This window comes from Lissotriton vulgaris, chromosome 2_1 (genome assembly GCF_964263255.1).
Source record: "Lissotriton vulgaris chromosome 2_1, aLisVul1.2, whole genome shotgun sequence".
Lineage (NCBI taxonomy): Eukaryota > Metazoa > Chordata > Amphibia > Caudata > Salamandridae > Lissotriton > Lissotriton vulgaris.
Window position 1 is genome coordinate 309,361,505 of NC_141687.1, and position 19,006 is coordinate 309,380,510.

The 19,006-nt window shown below is 46.5% G+C and overlaps 1 protein-coding gene across 1 annotated transcript in view; it reads left to right on the plus strand.

The window, feature by feature from the left end:
- The first annotated feature begins 4,470 nt into the window (after window positions 1-4,470).
- Window positions 4,471-19,006, plus strand: part of LOC147730243 (multidrug and toxin extrusion protein 1-like) — a 574,971-nt gene continuing 560,435 nt past the window's right edge. The window contains exons 1-2 of the mRNA XM_086955004.1: window positions 4,471-4,552; window positions 4,891-5,167. Coding sequence (XP_086811130.1) covers window positions 4,988-5,167 — 180 coding nt within the window. The 5' untranslated portion in view covers window positions 4,471-4,552; window positions 4,891-4,987. The remainder of the gene's footprint in view (window positions 4,553-4,890; window positions 5,168-19,006) is intronic.

Below are 19,006 nucleotides of genomic sequence, written 5' to 3' on the forward strand. Positions count from 1 at the left end.
TCTCTCCCAATTAAATTGGGTAGTAATGTATCCAAACAGAGAGCTAACATTTCTGTTAATTAGAGAAATTAGGCGATAATTCTAACACAATCTCTGATCCCCATAATATTTTGCACTGGATTTGCGGAGATAATAGTTGCCATTTTCTGTAGAAAGTGTATTAAATCAAAATGTAGCAGTCACCAGATCATTTAAAATGTGTTTAGAGTGAGAAAGTGTTCTAGATGTTTGATACATGAGTTAAGTACTTTTAATTTATTAGAGGCCAATTTCCGCTTCTGGGAAACAAAATTGATAATTACATCTCTGGAAGCAGCCTTGAAAGCATCCCAAATAATCTGAGGAGACATATCAGGAGATTAATTGTCTTTAAAAATATGTTAGCAAATTGTTCAAAAGTGCGTGTAAACTGCAGATCTAACAGAAGAGAATTAGTAAATCTCCACCGTCTAGTTCCTCGAATAGGTGGAAGGAGCTCTTAATCCAAGGTGACTTGTGCGTGATCAGAAAGAGTGAGAGCATTAGAAATAAACACATAAGCTATCAAAGTTTGGGAAAAATTAATAGGGTAAAAGAAAGTGTACTCTTGAAGTGCAGGATTGCACATTCTCCATACATCAACAAGAGAGCGTTGAAATATTATCGATTTAAACGGGGAATGTATTTGTGAAGGTATAAATCTAGTTTTGGAGTGCCTATCTATAATGGGATCAAATAACATGTTACACTCACCACCAACAATCAAATAATCCTAAGTATAAGTCATCAATTTAGATAATACTGCTGGCCAAAAGGAACGATCCGGTTAGTAGGTGCATAAAGATTTACAATAGTTAAAGGAATGTTATCAACGAGTAAAGAAACTGAAACCCATCTGCTTTCACAATCAACATCTTGGGCAAGTGTTTGTATAGTAAGATGTTTATAACATAAAATAGCTACCCTATTACGTTTTCTTGAGCCCGGAGAAGCAAAAACATGAGCAACCCTTTGTCTTTTAGTTTAGACACTTCTTTGTCTGAAAGATGTATTTCCTGCAGTAAAACAATATAACCCTTTAAGTTGGAAATATGGGACAAAACCCTTTGACGCTTTATCGGAGATTCTAAACCTTCAACATTCCATGAGATAAGTCTCAAAGTTATTTAATAATGTAAAACATAACCCTGAAAGTGTAGTAACATATCAAAATAGATTGCATTTAAAGCAAAAATTTAAGTCAGAGAATAAGAAAGAGAGGAAGAGAGACTAGAAGACAAAGAGACAGAAATAGAAGAGTTGAAAAACAGAAGGAGGGTGGAGAGTATGAAGAAAGAGAGATAAGTACCTGATAAAAACCTTCCACAGAGAGAAAATAGAAGGAGAAGAAATAAAGAAACAAGGCAAAAAAGAAAGAAAAAAACAAAAACCATATACAAAATACAAAAAATGACATGCCAGAAAAAGCACACAAAATTTGAGGGTGCTGCAGCCACATAAGTGAAACAGTACAACAACTGGAGCTGTTGGAACGGACACGGGAGGAAGGAGGTACACCATCAGACGTACAGAGAATCACATGCACGACTTATGAACAGGGCAGTACATAATAAAAGAAGGAAAACAAGTTATACAGATGTTAACAAAGTCAATGCATGAAACACATAACCAGGACTGTATTAAACACTGACAAGAGTTACTAAAATACGTTAAACAGCAGATCTAATAATTTCCATATCTTCCAGTCTACAATTGCCCAAAGATTGCTGAAGAAGATAAAGATCCTCATGAAAAGTGGTCTTATTTTTATTTAAGTAACCTTAAAAAAGGCAGGGCTTACCGCTGTTGCCTTAGCACAGTCTTGGCAAAAGAAAAGAGTAGAGTCATGCCAAGAGATTCTACCTTTGACGTTGACTGCTTGTAAGACTTTTAACAGATCTGTGTATTAAAAAAAATACAAAATAACTCCTCTGGGTTTACTCGATGTAGACACAGATTGTGAAACGTGACCTAAGCGATGAGCCCTCTGAATGTTCAGTGGTGGAGTTTCAGGAAGATCCAGAAAATTTGGAAGAAAGGATTAAAAAAGGAGAGAGGATTAGGGCCCTCAAGTACCTCTACTGAACCATAAATGTCTACATTATTGTGCCTGTTACTATTTTCAAGGTGTTCAACATGCTTTTGGAGATGTGAGATCTGAGTCTGCATAGAGGAAACCTGACTGGCGACAGAATGAAAAGACTCCACTTTATTCTCTAATTAAACAACCCTGCCCGGCATGTGTGAGCATTTGTCATCCAACTGTTGAAGATGAATATTAGTCTCTTCTATGTATGGCTTCAGTGCTCGAAATTCCTCAAGAATTAGTTCCATGGTAATTGGAGTAGGAGATAAAGTTGGTAAAGGCGGGTCTTTTTTTATTCTTTTCCCAGATGAAAGCACTGATGTGCCTGATAGCTTGGACGCAATTTTGGAGATAGCAAGTGGTATACTTGAAGCTGGGACACCTGTTATTATAACTTCCTCCAATCCACCATGCTATCTTGAAGAATGCAAAAAGGATTCAAGTCAACCACAGATGGAGAGGAGGTTTTGACAGAACGACGAGCAGGCGTTGTTCTCCCCATACACAGATAGCACAAAAGCAGCACACAGCCAGAATAAGAAGAGAAACTCAACTCACAGGGGGAACAGCAATGCAGCTTAAATGATAGTATTCACTTTGTGTTCAAGAAATTTCAGTCACAAGGAAGACTGAGTAAGGCATTATCTGAAAGTGCAAGGAGGACCCCAGAAATATTATAAGATACCTCGAGACCACTGAGGAGGTGTAGAACTTGCAAATTCTAGTGTAAGAGTTGCACTTATCCACTAAAACATACAGGAACACAACAAAACATTAGTGCCTCGTGATAAAAGAGGTAATAAACAAAATGGCAGATGAGAGCCCTGAGGAAATCGCAATGGCTTAAAGAAATGTAAATTACGGTTTCCCGCTTACAGCGAAAGATGCTTTAACCGAGGAAAACTAATGCCGACAGTTTCATCTTCCATGCAGTTCCTTTCCGCACAATATGAAAAGGTCCTTCCGTAGGAGGAGGTTAAAACCTCCCATGCCGCCTCACAGCTCACAGACAAGCGACCATTCCTGCCGGCCTCCTTGCCACGCCCCCTCCAGCCCGTCTGACTCCCTCAGCCTTGTGTGCTCTGACCTGTCTTTATGACCTGATAAATGGCTTGCAGCCTACATAAACTGGTTTGTTGCAGGTGCTTTCAGGAATGCAACCAATACAAATGCTATCCCTTGCTGTCTCACTGTGTCCAGTCCGACAAATCACTATGAGGTGTATTTCCCCATTAGGTTTCGCTGGTAAAGATATACCAATAAATAAATTATCTGTGGGGCACTCAGCATTGTTATCTCAAAGTCTATAAGGAAGGTCTGGGGTTATACTGTATCTGCAGCTACCTACGTCAATATTATATGAAATGTATTTACTGATGTCATAACGACATGTTCATAATTGCTTTATTAACCTCCTTTCTTTCTCAAATTTGCTAGAAAATGCACCATTTCCTACTCTTTTATCAAAATGTTCTTGGGGGGAGAACATCCCCTGGGTCACCCTTATCGCTGTCAGACTCGCTCGCTAGCCGCGCTCGCCACCGGGCACTCATCCAGAACTTTTACCCTCACAACTTTCAAATGTCACCAGCCGCCACTGTGGATGACAAGTTTGAATAGTAGTGCTTCTTTTTTGTCTCACTTTAAGAGGTATTTGTTCAACCTAATCTTAAATATTCTACTGAAGAAGCGTTGTATGATCTTTGTAGGGTCCAATGGGCACCCGTGGCGCATATCACTCAATTCAAGTTGTTGGCTAGAGACATTCGATGTCAGAACTCTCCCAGCACTTTCTTGTACGCTTCATTGAACAATGATATTTCAGCATGTGTATCTGGATAAAAAAGCTGAAGAAAAACAATAGATCTAAAATCAGCCTTTACATTCTTACATTTATTCACTGAACACCTGCTACTGAAATTCAGCAAATATCATCTTAAAACATGAAACTTCAGCTCCTCAAAGTGATAAAACGCTCTCAAGTTTATTAAAGCGTTCAATCTCTGTCACTTTTTTTCAGATCTAACAGCCCTTCTCTTCCAACTTTTAGTCAATACTTAAAAAAACAGTTAAAGTTGTCTGCTTTGATAGTAGAGACTAATTCTGATTGTACCGTTAACTCTTCATTCTCCTCCATTTGCCTCTACATGGGCCTAGCTCACAACAGACGAAATTAGAGATATGTGATGAAGATAACTTCCTCTTTATCAAAGTACAGAGACCTGCACATTTGACCTAATTCATAGTTGATGTTTAAAAAAACATGTAACTCATTTAACAGCTGAACTTTAACGAACATGTAAATAACTTTTTCTCCGGTTTGCCTTTGGCATGCACAACAAGTCAGAGTCACTCTTTGCTGACACGAGGACGGGTCCTGTCATGCACACTTTAGACTCGCCTGTGACCAGTAGGAAATCAGTTTTGGACATTTCTGACGCCAGAAAGGTAAGGCCATGTTTGATTCAGGGGTGGACCTCACCTCCCCTCAAAGCCACGTCACTGACAGGCAACTGATTTTTCCCCATCTTTCCTTTCAGTAGTTCTGATGTCTCTATTGCGAAGTTCGCGTCCGTTCAGTAGCTCGCAAGTTCTCAGTCTGACGGTGCTATTTCCCTTACGTTGTAATACTTGCAATTGCAGATTTGTTATGGAAAAAAATAAATTAAAAGTATCAGAATTCAAAGAAAAAACTGAATTGTCTAAGCTGCACATATTTGAGAGTAACAGAAAGGTTCTGAAAAGGCAGAATTTATAATTGGTGACTGATATTCACTGTGTTGCAGGTTCCAGTCCCCTTTGGTCAGACCTCGAGGTAACTTTCTACAGGAAGAGGGTATTTTGGTCGATGTCCAAGAAAGACTTCACCCAAAGAACCTCACAATGGCGCCAGCTGATGGTGTGGGGAAAGAGGATAACCCAGTCAGGTGCAGTAACACCCTACCTACCCTGCAAGGACCGTCTTCCTCCTATTGGGGAAAATACTTTTGGAAATATTATCAACTTGTTCCAGCGAACTTCTCAGAAGAAGCTAAGCAGCTGGTAATCTTGGGAGCACCAATGGTAAGGATGAAATATTCAAAAGTTATTTTATGGGCAGGTACTGACGGCATGTGATAACAACTTTACAGGCCTAGTTTAGAGTTTGGCGCGAACATAAATTTCTAAAGCAGTCCTGCATGCACATTTTGTTTGCCTTAAGGAGAATAAGTTACTATGGCATTGTGCTTGGCAACCAAATTATACTTGTACTTGTATATCGGCCTGTGAGCTGGAAGGATGGGATAAGAGATTGGTCACTTGAGCATCTGTTAAGAATTAGGTATGTGAGTAGTTTTAGGGGACGGGGTTTTAGGGGTCCTATGCCAGAGATTTCCTAATGTCGGGGTAGCGCAGTGAACAGCGCATCGTGTTGCAGTAGCAGCGCTGGGGGGCGGGGGATATGGGTGGGGGAGACATAGACTGTGCCACAGCTCTTTTTGACCTGGACCCCACCTCCGCAGCTGTGAAATGTGTTAAATGTGTTAACAGGCAACACAGAAAAAAGCACACATTGCACCTTGCCTGGCACAATATACAAACACGTGCACACCACACACTCTTTACACTTGTCCTTTACAGGTGGCTCCACCAGTTTTATCTGTGGCTCAGTGTGTGCCCCTCCTAGAAATTACTTCTAGAAACACTACTGGTTTGTTTGGGTAATAGAAAGCAATGGGAGGTTCCCCCATCAAGGCTGCTGGCCAAGAATGTGGCCTGGCTCATGTGGGAACCCGTGTAAGTAACAGTTAACTGGGTTGTTAAGGCTGTCCACCCAATATGTTACCCAAAGAAAGGAGGAAGGTACTCAACTACTTAACACTACTATGCTCATATACATTGTGTATGAAGTCAGAACAGGTCTCGAGTACCCCAGATCATACACTGTGGGGAAGAAGGACCAATGGGGATTTTGTTCATGTTCTGAAGTTTTGGAAACATAATGCATTTGAAAACAAATTGATGCAATACCTCTGGTTAGAACCTGGTAGGATTAAAATCCTACTTTACTGGAATCAATGCATGCAATAAGCAAACATATAATGCAATGTAATGAAAATTAGTTGTGCATAATCAGGGTATTTCTACGTCATCCTGCTTCATCCTCATAGTCCAAAAAAGTAGAGCAACACCATTTTACCGCAAGGCTGACTTCGGCGGCCCATGTTGTGACCCATTACACGGATCAATGTGTTGGACTTGGCACTTTTAGCAGGTTCACCCCTAAACCTTTTGCTTTTACATGTGACCTGGTGTTAGTTGTTTTTGGCTTCTGTGCACTTTAACACTGTGTCCCAGTGTAAAGTGCGTGGTCAGTCTGAGTGTGTGTGGTGAGATTGGCCTGCCCTCCCATAGGAATGCATGGGGGATATGTGTGTCCATGGTAGTTCCTGATGTGAGAGGAGTGCAGGGGCGAGTTTGGTATGTGCAAACTTGTGAGATTAAATGCTGCGCGATGGTGTGCGCAGATTTAATGTGACTAGTGTTGAAGTGCCACTTCTAGAAGTTGGCATGTCAGTGTGCAGTGAATGTGGATTGCCTGTCTGGCTTGTGAGTGACAGGAGCTGGCTGGTGTGCTTGGCTCCAGGAGTCAGGATGGGTCTGCCCGGGGGTGAATGCGGAGATCTGCATGTAGATGGGAGGGAGGAGTTGCACCTGGGACCTGAATAGGGGTGTGCCTTCCCTTCACAATGCTGGCTACACCCCCTGTGGTACGTCTGATGTCCCTAGCCTGTCCTGTGAATAGGGAGAGGGGCTGAGCAAAACAAAGTGCTCAAGAACCAGTTGTAACCGGTTCTCCCCCTGCCCTACAGCCTTAGACAAAGGAAATGTATGTAGAAAAAGGGGCTGTGACCCCATGCAAATTGTTCTCTCTGTTCCTGACTTAAGGTGGGACTGCTGCTGCTGCTGGGCACCAGGAGGACCACTACTGGGGACTGCCTCCCTGCTGAAGGGCCCTATGAGCTGGCCCCTGGACCCAGCCTTTGCCCCCCACATTCTACAAGACTTTCCCTGAACTTTGCCATACTGCGCTCCCTTCTTCTCCCTGGATTTGGGGACGCCTGGGAAGTGCTTCATTTTAATTCCTAAAGAAGTGCTGCATTCTAATTTCCCCCAGGAAGAAGAGCTGGAGCTGTGCAGCATCGCTCTGTGAGGGAGATAGAGGGAATCCCTAGATTAGGCATTCCCTCGTGATGCCAGCCGCACGGGTGCCCACTCCGCTTATTTTAATATTTACAAGCAGGTGCCCACTCTGCATTCTGGCCTCTGAGTTAATTATTTCGATGCGTAGGTGCCCCGGTGAGTGGGGCAGGGCTGGGGGGCGCTGCAAGTTCAAGTGTTGTGCCTGATCGAGGCACCAGTCAATTTGCCCCTCAGAGCGACCCGTCTTGCAGCGGGCTGCTCCAACGGTGGGCAGAGTTAGTTCCTGGGTGCCAGTCCGCTCCCCCGTTCTGGGCATCGTTGTTTCTAGAGCCTGAGGTCTACAACAAAGCCCCATTTTTTTTCAGAGCCTGGACGGCTCCCAGGGGCACATTATTTATTTCAGAGCCCTCGTGTGGCTCCACCAGGGGCACATTGTAGTAACAGTACCAGAGGGGCTTCGGGGCACAGTGGTGCCTGAGTTTGAATTGTTTTGGGGGCCATTTGCTTGACAGTCCCAGAGTGAAGGCTCAGAGGCACGGTAGTGTCAGTGCTTGTTTGTGGCCCTAATTCCCCCAGCTGTCCCGCGTGACAGAGGGCAGCTGCAACGTTACGCAGTTCTTCTAAAGGGCGCATTTAGAGCCCGTGCCCATCATTTGGATCCTACAGCTGCCCAGTAAGTAGTGGGCAGCTGCCATGTTTAGGCCCTAAACTCTTGCACACTCTTCTTTTGCTGCCTGCGCAGCCTGCCCTGACACTGTTGGACAAAGCGCTTTTGGGCCCCACGGAAGGCCAGTTGGCCTGGGGTCAGTATCTAATGTGCTTCTTGCGCAAGGTGATTGCCTACTGTGTTTATGATGATAAGTGCCTAATGTGATTTTGTGTGTAATGTGCAATGTCTTTATGCCTGTGATACCTATAACTGTGTTTTCATGCTTAGGAGGTTGTTTTGCCTAGTATGGTCTATGCTAGCGAGTTTATGTTTACCTGCATGATCTATGCCTAAGGTGATTAGTATTGCGTAGTGTTTTCCTACCTTTTATCAGTGGTTACTGGTTGTGTTCTACAATTATTATTTTGTGCTAAAGTGCTATTTCTACTAAGTGCTGATTCTGACAGTGGCCCAAGTGGCCCTGTCATGTGTATATAATCCCCTGTAAATACTGCCCACTGCCAGTTGGCACAGTGTAATGGTGTGATTATGATCTAATGTGTTTATGGTAATACAAAGGCTATTTTTATATATAACCTTGTGTGGAGTTCCTTTTTGTGGTGTGCCTAGTGTGTTGCTGCTGTGTGTGTGTTGCGCAAACGCTTTACCAAACTGGGACTAGTTCCCAATGATGGATGAGCCCAAGGGAAACATAGAACTACCCAAGGTGAGTTGCCAGGGCCCCAAGGCGCCTGGGTGTAGAGTGCTTTCAACGGGTGTAACGTCCATATGATAATACAGGGTAAGTTGCGGTTGGAATTTTACAGTTCTACCACCCTGCCCAAAAGACCCAGAAGGAACCACTTGGTTCAAGGAAGGTTGGAGAGCCACCCCACCAGTAGATACCCCAGGAACCAGGATACCAATACCAGCGAGTCTGATGCCAGTTGAGTGCAGGAAGGACAGTGGTCGGCAGGGCCACCATCAAGCCTTGGCAATTGCAAACAATGGTTAGCGGGAGAAGACGCTGTGTTGCAGAGCCGCAAGGTCTGTGGGGCTTACCCAGAAAGGATAAGTGAGGACCGGCTCTCAGCGTGCAGAACAGCCAGCAGGAATCGATGGAGCTCCCTTGAGGACTCTCTGGCAGCAGGCGCCTAGAGTTGCTGGGAAGCTTCAAGAGCACACAGGTAATGACGCTGCCCGTGATGCAGAGGTTGCAGGAAGGATGCCATTCTTGGAGCTGTGCAATGCTGGAGGCGGGGGTTCCTTGGAGCTTGAATATCTTTCATGAGGAGAGCCAACCAGCCTTTGTAACAACAAAGAGATGCGGTGCACAGATAAGAGGTTCATGTCAACTGGAGAGGGATTACACTCACCCAAGTGGTATGGAAGACTGGTCAGGCCACCACCTGTGTTGCAGAGCCAGGCGATTTCAATGGGACAACAGGATTAGCAAACTGGTCGTCGACGTAGAGGTGCCTAGGAATGCAGGGAAGTTACTCCTTCACTTTAAGGGACTTCTGACTAGGATGCAAGCTGAGTATTTGGTGACTGAGAGAATGCATGGCCATGGAGTATGCAGAACTTGGAGAAGCACAGGGATGAAGATGCAGAAGGAATCTTCCCACCGGAGAAGTCTTCTCTTTGGTCCTGGCTCGAAGAACAGAAGAATCTTTGGACAGTCTTTAGACAACAGGCAATTGGATTCAGAAGTTGTTGTTGGGATGAATCTAAGGACCCACCGTCAGGAAGGACCTCTTCTCTGGTGACCAGACCTATCAGAGGGTGCCAGGGACGCTACTCCTAGCCAGTCAGATACTCCTAGGGGCCAAGATTCAACCTTGCAGAATCAAGTGGCCACCTGGAGGAGCTCTGGGAACCCCCTGACCTTTTTTGTGGTTTTACTCCAGAACAAGAACTGGGCAAAACTGGATTATGCATGTAGGGCACCAAATAATCCTTTTAAAGCAGTCTGTTGGTGCTCAGAAGCACCCCCACCCTACCTAATGCTAAAGAAGAGGTGGTCACACCACTCCTTCGCAAAACGCAGAAAATCCTTTGTTCAGCTTCTCCTGCCCGGCTTAAGCTCATCAGCAGGAGGGTCAGAACAATGTCTAGGGTGGCAGCTACACGGGCTGGCAGTCAGACCCTGTAAGGCTACACAGATAGGCATTGGGGAGTCCACTAAAGAGCCCCCAGTACATGGTATCATGCAACTAACACTGGAACTGGTGTAGTTGCATGATTCCAACATGTTTGATATAAAACATGACCAGGGTCAAGGCAGCCATTATGTAGGTGGACATTTCGACTTGCCAGTGTCCACTACATACCTTATAATGGCTGTCCTGCACTTACAAAGCCCAGAAAATGGAGACTGGGGTTTTCTAGGGGTACCTTTGATCATGCAGAAATACCCATACACTTAGAACAATGCACTCAGCCCTTGGACGTAAGAGCCTACCTTAGAGGTGACTTATAGGTTAAAAGTGCAGTAACATTTCACATAGACTGCAATGGTCAGTTCTGCAGACACAGGGCTACTATGGGTGGCATAATACATGCTGAAGTCCATCGGAAACCCCTGGTGTACCAATGCCCTGGGTATCTCAGTACCATATACTAGGAACATATAATGGTACCCTAGTATGCCAATTTTGGGGTGTAAAAAGTATTTACCAGCACATTTAGATCAAAGAGCACTGCCACTGGGGTCCTGATTAGTAGGATCTCAGTGAACTACAGTCAAAACACACTGATACCAGGCAAAAAGTGGGGTATCTATGCCAGAAAGTTCCTACTTTCCTATGACGCAGTAATCATGTTTTCAGCTAGACAGCAGTCACTTTAACCGGCAGCTCCTGTCTCTCCATTGAGATTATCCTCTCCTGTGTGTGCTCATATTTTTATGACATGACTCCCTATTCCAGTACCAGCTATGGGGCCTTTCTTCACTGTGTACCCGGATGGGTCCTATGTGAGCATTCCCTTCCTTTTCACTTATTTTTTGTACATGTCACCAGATTTGGCATTCGTTTTCCATTGTTTCATCATGCATCCCTCATTCCTATTGTCCTGATCAGACCCCCTATTGTTTTAAGGGGTCATAAAGTTGTGGACTTTAATTCATAACAGACCATTCATTTGCCTACCTAATTGAAGGAGGAATTTGAAGTGTCTATGGTCGTTGTCATCTGCTAAGGAAGGAACCTAATTTTATGTAAGGATTTGTCACTTTTGTTTGTTGGTTCTTTTTTACTTGGGACACTGAGCACAGTCCGCATGATTTTCAATAAAGACATTATTTTTGCATTTTATATCAGTGTTTAATTTGCCATTGCGCCTGCAAAAGTATTATTTATTATTCATTGTCCACAAGAACCTTTGTTTTCCTAATATATTGTATGCTCTAGTCCCATGTAAATAGCGGTGCCCTTATTTTCTGGATATAATCCTCAAATACTCAGGCATATATGATGGGGGCAATGGGATGATGTCAGGGGTAAGCGTAGTTAATGTAAATGTAAATGTAAATGTATTGGCATTTATATAGCGCACTACTTACCCGTAGGGTCCCAAGGCGCTTCGACCGCTGCGAAACCCTTCCTGGCTTCCCTGAGAGATGGTCCCTTAATGGGTATCTCCAGGGTGAGACCAGGCATCCCCGGCGGTCTGGTGGGGCCGTTAGTGAAGATGAGGCAAGCTAATGCCCAGAGTTGCCGAGTGTGATCGCTGATCAGAGTGGGCACCGAGGCGAGAGAATTATCGAGTCTGCTGACCCTGGTCCAGAAACCTGCCGCGCCGGGAATCGAACCCTGGTCCCGGGCCGTCCTCTGCTCTCGGGTCTGCCGCCTCTAACCAGTGAGCCACACTACACAGGAAGTTAAAGCACTGCAGCCCTGTGTTTGGATGGCAGCAAGAACTAGCTTTACAGCACTCTGAGGAGGTGTGCTACATGGCAAGTCATTACATTCACAGTTACCCACTACAGGGTGTGAGAAGTTGGGCTGGTATATAATGCTCACTAATTCTAGTGATCACTTTGTACCATGCCAAGCAACCCTTATGATGATTGGTTGTAATTCAACCTTGTAGACCAGTTATCCTAGTGGTAACGTGGACAAAGCAGTCATAGGCTAAACTCTGAAAGGCATGTGAAGCCAGCTGTATTACCATACACAACCCCCTTGAATACCAAATGAAAGGGACACCACACAGATATATATTGAAAATATATATTGATTTATTAACTATAAAATCCCCTGGACTCTTTATGAGCACAGAAGCACAAGCGTTAAATCACAAGACAGTTTAAAATACACAAAAGTTGCACAATATGGATGAGCCCTAGGGGCCACCTAAACCATATACTAAGAAAGTGGTATAAGAGATACCAATCAGGAAGGGAACAGGCCTAGGGCCTTGGGAATCGCTGGAGCTATTCGAGACTAGCAGTGACTAAGTCGGGAAAGGCCCGCGGGACTCGGGTGCAGTGTTCAAAGTGCACGCACTTTCCAATGTAAAGTCTATGGTGCGTAAAAAGTACAAAGTTAGATAGTTAGGAACCTTCCGAGTGACCTAGAACGTTGAAACTTAAGACACAGGCCCTTGAGATGTGTACCAGTGTAGGAACACTGGCGGAGCTGAGTTACCTCACCCACAGGAAGCGGGTGCACAGGGTCGAAGTAGTGTCGGGTTTCGTCACGCTGGTCGATGTTGCTTGGAGCTGAAGATGCTGCAGGCGGCTCGATGTGAAGAGTTCCGGTGGATCCAAGGGTGGATCTGAAGTTCTGAAGACCTGAAAGCAGAGGGGACAATGTTCAAAGTGACTAGCCAGTGACTACCGTGGAACCAGATTGGAACCAGGCGATGTCGGGTGCAAACAGGCGTTGTCGTGTAGCTTCTCTCTGCAGCCACGTGGACACCGGGGGTCGAGGACGTCCAGGAGTCGGTCACGAGCTGTCCCACACTGGTTTCTCGCTGTTGGCGGTGTCGGCGACCTGATCGGAGCAAACAGGCCTTGGCTAATGCAAGCCACGCAGGAATCGAAAGATGCTTAACACTCAGACCAGCAAGGTCAGAGCAAGTGCTCCTTTTCACAGGAGCTTGGGCAAGTCTGGAGCAACCAGACCCGCTGTGTAGTTCGTCGGTTTCGTCGCCAAGATGGCCGCTGACCACGTGGCTAGTGGCCGGGATGGCGCGTCGAGTGGCACAATGCAAAAGGGCCCCACGCAGATCGTGGAGATGCTGGGGGGCTGATCTTCGGTGCAAGGGCTGCTCGGTGGTGGGGGTTCTCAGTCCCCAAAGCACAACATTGAGGATGCCTCAGATGCTGCGCAGTCAGCTTTTTGAGTGTCTTCCAAGAGGTCCGGTCCCATGTCACTCGGTGCCTCCACGGGTCCCTTCTTTGCAGGGACTGTGGATCGGGCTGTGAGAGGTCTAGGAGTCTGGTTCTTGTTGGGCTCTGGGCTCAGACGTCGAGTTGCTGGTTGGTGCCTGTGTTCACAGGGTGGCCACTCCTAGGCCACAAGGGAGATTCTCTTCAGTCTTCTGAGCAGCAGAATGTCGAAGTCCAGTCTTCTTCTTTGTTTAAAGTTGATTCAGGATGATCTGCTGTGCAATGGCACTGCTCCCACTCTTATTCCCAATCTGAGGGGTGGATAACCTACTAGGTCCCTCCTCTGGGAGGAACCAGGAAGGGGGGTGGTTACACCCCCTTTCCTTTGTCCAGCTCCTCGCCAGGCCTGGGTCTGGAAAGTCCCAGGACCGGTTTGGACTGGCTTATGCACGGGGACACCGTGTGTGCCCCGGGCATGTCTGATTCTATTCAGCCCTGTCCTACCCAATACACAAAACCCTGTCTGGGGTGGTGCTCGCACCTCCCAAGGCATGAAACCCTTTGTCCAGGCCACCATCTGCCGAGTTTCGGTCAGCAGCAGGAGGCCAGACTCGTGTCTGTGGTGGCAGCATCCATTTTGTGATGCTGAGGCTCTGGTTAACTTTAACCGGGGTTAAGGCTACACACATGTCGTGTCCCTCTAGAAGGGTGGAATGCTATCCCCGTCGACAGAACTGTCGAGGGGATAGTATTCCAATTCGTATGACACCTTACTCGACATGTTTTGATAAAGCCAAACCAAAGATAGCATTTAACCGCGAGGATTATAATGCACTTAAGAGTATATGGTATGGCAATATCCCGGAACAGCTTAGGGAGTGGTTCCCGACAGCTGCAGACAGGCTCAGCTCATGCTAGAGCACCATCTCACATATTTCCAAGCACTCTGCCTCCAGGATTGATGAGGCCTTCCATAGGAGTGGCTGATAGGAACATATGTGTCCAGTTTAGGGTTAGGCACAGGCATACTGTACCTAAGTAAGAGGCGATTACACCAACTTACCCCAGCTGAGTGATCAGCCAGTTGTGTCAAATATGGAGGCCAGGCCAGGGGTGGCACAATACATGCTGCAGCCCCTGGTAGGCCTTGGAAACACCTATGCCCTGGGTACCTAGGGTACACTGTTACAGGGCCCAATAAGGTGAACCAGTTCCAATTCGTAATGCACCTAAAGTGCATTGGCAGTAATTTAGAGAGAGAACAGCAGGCTGTGGGTCTGATTAGCAGGCCCACAGTCACATTAAGTCATAAACCAGTGAAGCAAAAAGCAAAAATTTGGGGTGACCATAGGATAGCAGACCCTACTCTCCTACATAACCCCCCCCCAAACGCAGGGACATTAGACTAACCTTGACCAGTTGTGTCTTCATGTTCTAAGTGGAAGTACCTGGAGAGACCATCTGCGTTGCCATGGTCAGTCCCTGGGCGGTGCTCCACTGTAAAGTCCATCTCCTGTAGGGAAATGGACCACCTGAGTAGTTTGGGGTTTTCACCCTTCATCTGATTAAGCCATAAGAGGGGCTTATGGTCGGTCTGAATCTTGAAGTGAGTGCCAAATAAGTATGGTCTCAACTTCTTCAGGGCCCATGCCACAGCAAAGGCCTCCCTCTCAATAGCTGACCAACGTTTCTCTCTGGGGGTCAGCCTTCTGCTAATAAAAGCAATGGGCTGGTCCTGGCCATCTACATTAAGCTGCGACAGCACTGCTCCCACTCCCAACTCAGAAGCATCTGTTTGGACAATGAACTCTCTTGAGTAGTCAGGACTCTTCAGGATAGGTGCAGAGCACATGGCCTTCTTCAGGTCATCAAATGCCTTTTGACAGTTTTCTGTCCACTGAACCTTTTTGGGCATCTTCTTGGATGTCAGATCATTAAGAGGAGTCACAATGGACCCATAGTTCTTAACAAACTTCCTGTAGTACCCAGTCAGGCCCAAGAAAGCTCTGACCTGAGTCTGGGTAGTTGGAGGGGACCAGTCCTTGATGGTCTGGATCTTACTCTCCAGTGGTTGAACTTGGCCTCCACCTACAAGGTGGCCCAGGTATACAACCTTGCTCTGCCCTATCTGGCACTTTGTTGCCTTGATAGTGAGGCCTGCCTTTTGCAGAGCCTCAAGCACTTCCTTCAGGTGGACCAGGTGATCCTCCCAGGTGGAGCTAAAGACAGCAATATCATCTAGATAAGCTGCACAAAAGTCATCCAACCCAGTGAGGACTTGATTCACCAACCTTTGGAAGGTGGCAGGTGCATTTTTCAGACCAAAGGGCATCACCACAAATTGATAATGCCCACTAGGGGTAGAAAATGCTGTCTTGGCTTTAGACTCCTCAGCTAACCTGATTTGCCAGTAGCCAGCTGTTAAGTCAAATGTGCTCAAATATTTGGCAGAAGCCAACTTGTCAATGAGCTCATCTGCCCTTGGAATAGGGTGTGCATCTGTCCTGGTGACAGCATTGAGTCCTCTGTAATCCACACAGAACCTCATCTCTCTCTTGCCGTCTTTGGTGTGAGGTTTGGGGACCAGAACCCCTGGGCTAGCCCAGGGGCTCTCTGAAGGCTCAATAACACCTAATTCCAGCATCTTTTGCACCTCAGTCTTTATACAGTCCCTGACGTGGTCAGGTTGCCTGTAAATCTTGCTCTTTACAGGAAGACTGTCACCAGTGTCCACCACATGGGTACACCAGTTAGTCTGACTGGGTGTCAATGAGAACATATGCCTGTATGCCTGCAGAACTTGTCTACAGTCATTTTGCTGATGTTCAGTGAGGCTGCCATCTAAGGCCACACCATCGACTGAGCCATCCTCAGGGTTCTGAGTGAGCAGGTCTTGGAGAGGGTCACTCTCTTCCTCCTGTCCCTCATCTGTAGCCATGAGCAAGCCCATGTCTTCCCTGCTGACATATGCCTTCAATCTGTTGACATGGAGCACCCTGTGGGGGCTCCTGGGAGTTCCTAGGTCCACCAAGTAGGTAACCTCTCCCTTCTTTTCCAGAATTGTATGGGGTCCAGACCATTTGTCTTGGAGTGCTGCTGGGGCCACTGGCTCCAACACCCATACCTTCTGTCCAGGCTGAAACTCAACAAGGACAGCCTTTTGGTCATGCCAAGCTTTCTGTAATTCTTGGCTAGCCTCAAGGTTTTTGGATGCCTTTTCCATGTACTCTGCCATCCTGGAGCGGAGACCAAGTACATAGTCCACTATGTCTTGCTTAGGCTTTTTGAGAGGTAACTCCCATCCTTCCTTCACCAGACACAGGGGTCCTCTTACAGGGTGCCCAAACAACAATTCAAAGGGGCTGAAGCCAACCCCCTTTTCAGGGACCTCTCTGTAAGCAAACAAAAGGCAGGGCAGTAGGATGTCCCATCTTCGCCTGAGCTTTTCAGGTAATCCTTTGATCATGCCCTTTAGGGTCTTGTTAAATCTCTGAAATATCCTGACATGAAGTTGGCACCTCTATCAGATATTACCTCCTTAGGAAACCCCACTCTGGAGAAAACTCCAAGTAAGGCCCTGGCCACAACAGGAACTGTTGTGGTCCTAAGTGGAATTGCCTCTGGGTACCTGGTGGCATGGTCCACCACCACCAGTATGAATCTGTGCCCAGATGCTGTAGGGGGATCCATTGGACCTACAATATCAATCCCCACTCTTTCAAAGGGAACCCCCACCACAGGTAGTGGTATCAGGGGGGCCTTTGTTGTTCCACCTGCTTTACCACTGGCTTGGCAGGTTTCACAGGAGCGACAAAACTCCTTGGTGTCTTCAGACATGTGAGGCCAGTGAAATTGAGGGACAAGCCTGTCCTAGGTCTTATTCTGGCCTAAGTGTCCTGCTAAAGGAATATCATGGGCTAAGGTGAGAAGGAAACCCCTAAATTGCAGAGGTATAACCAACCTCCTGGTTGCACCAGGCTTGGGGTCTCTACCCTCTGTGTAAAGGAGTCCTTCACCCCAATAAACTTTATGGGCACCTTGAGCATTCCCAGCAGCCTCAGCAGCAGCCTGCTGTCTGAGGGGTTCAAGAGAAGGACAGGTTAACTGAGCCTGCCCCAAGTCTGCCCTAGAAGGTCCCCCTGTCCCCAGAAACTCAACCTGATCAGGTTCAAGTTCTTCAGAGACAGTTCCCTCAGGGGTCCCAAGACCAGCTTCCTGTGAAGCTGGATCCTCACTTGCAGGCAGTTGGGAAGGCACAGCCTTAACCCTCCTGTTCTTCTTCTTGGAAGGTGCTTGGTCCATTGTTCCAGGATCCAACACCTGAGGTTCAGAGAGGCACTTGTTGGCCTGTGACCTGGTCACAGCAAGGACATGTAATGATATCCCTAACATCTCTGCATGAGTCCTGTACTCAACTTCTGACCATAGAGAGTTCTCCAGGTCATTGCCCAACAAACATTCAACTGGGAGGTCAGCACTAACCACAACTCTTTTTAGGCCAGTTACCCCTCCCCAGGAAAAGTTAACAAGTGCCACACTATGGGTAGTAGTGACATTGCTGGCATTGGTCACCAGGTAATTATCACCTGGCATGTATTGTCCAGGGTCCACAAAGTTAGGTGTCACCATTGTGACACTGGCACATGTGTCCCTGTAAGCTTGAGCCACTTTGTTATTAATCAAAGGCGTCTGTCTGTATTTGCCCATGTTACTGGGACTTATGTCAGGGGTCAAATCTATGTCCCCTTCACAAATCAGAACAGCCTGTGTAAGGGTTCTGACTAGGTCAGAATCTCCTTCAGTTCCCAAGGTGATACCCACTACCCCCTTGGTTTGTAGACCAGCACTGCTAGCTGTACTAGTGGGTGCAGTTGCCTTAGGGGCTGCAGTGCTGGGGGCTCCACCCTTTTTACACTCACTTGTCCAGTGAGAGGTGTTTTTACAAGTTTTACACCAGGGTTTCTTCTGACCTTCTTTCTTCTTCTTCTTGGAAGTTTGGGACCCACTCTCTGTATCATTTTGGGGCCCTGTTGAAGACTTCTGGTCTTTAGCTTTCTGCTCCCCACCCTTCTGGTCTGTTTTCTTCTGGTCACCACCCTGGTTCTGGTTCTGGTTCTTTTGCTTAACTCTGGTTCTTACCCATTTATCTGCCCTCTTTCCCAATTCTTGGGAGAGGTCAAATCTGAGTCAACCAAATGTTGATGTAACTGCTGGTTCTGACAATTATTTAAAATGTGTTCTCTCATCAGCAAATTATACAATCCTTCATAGTCTGTAACCTTGCTTCCCAGCAACCATCCCTCCAGAGCCTTAGTGGCACACTCAACAAATTCAGACCAGTCCTGAGTCTGTGTCTTCTGGGTATCTCTGAACATTAACCTGTACTGTTCAGTGGTTAAGCCTAACCCATCAATCAGAGCACTCTTCAGGACCAGGTACTTTCTAGAATCCCCATCACTAACTGCGAGGAGTCTGTCTCGGCCTCTACCTTCAAAGGAGAGCCACAAGATTGCTGCCCACTGCTCCTGAGGGATCTGCTGTACTCTGCAGGCTCTCTCCATTGCAGTTATCCATTTATGGATGTCATCCCCAGCTTTGTAGGGGGGCACAATCTTACTCAGGTTTCTGTTATCAAAAGACCTGTCTTTATCCTTGTGGATATTGCTGCCACCAGTGGGTTCTATTACCCCACTCTCTCTAGGCTGTCTTGCTCTAGCAAGTTTCTCTTGGG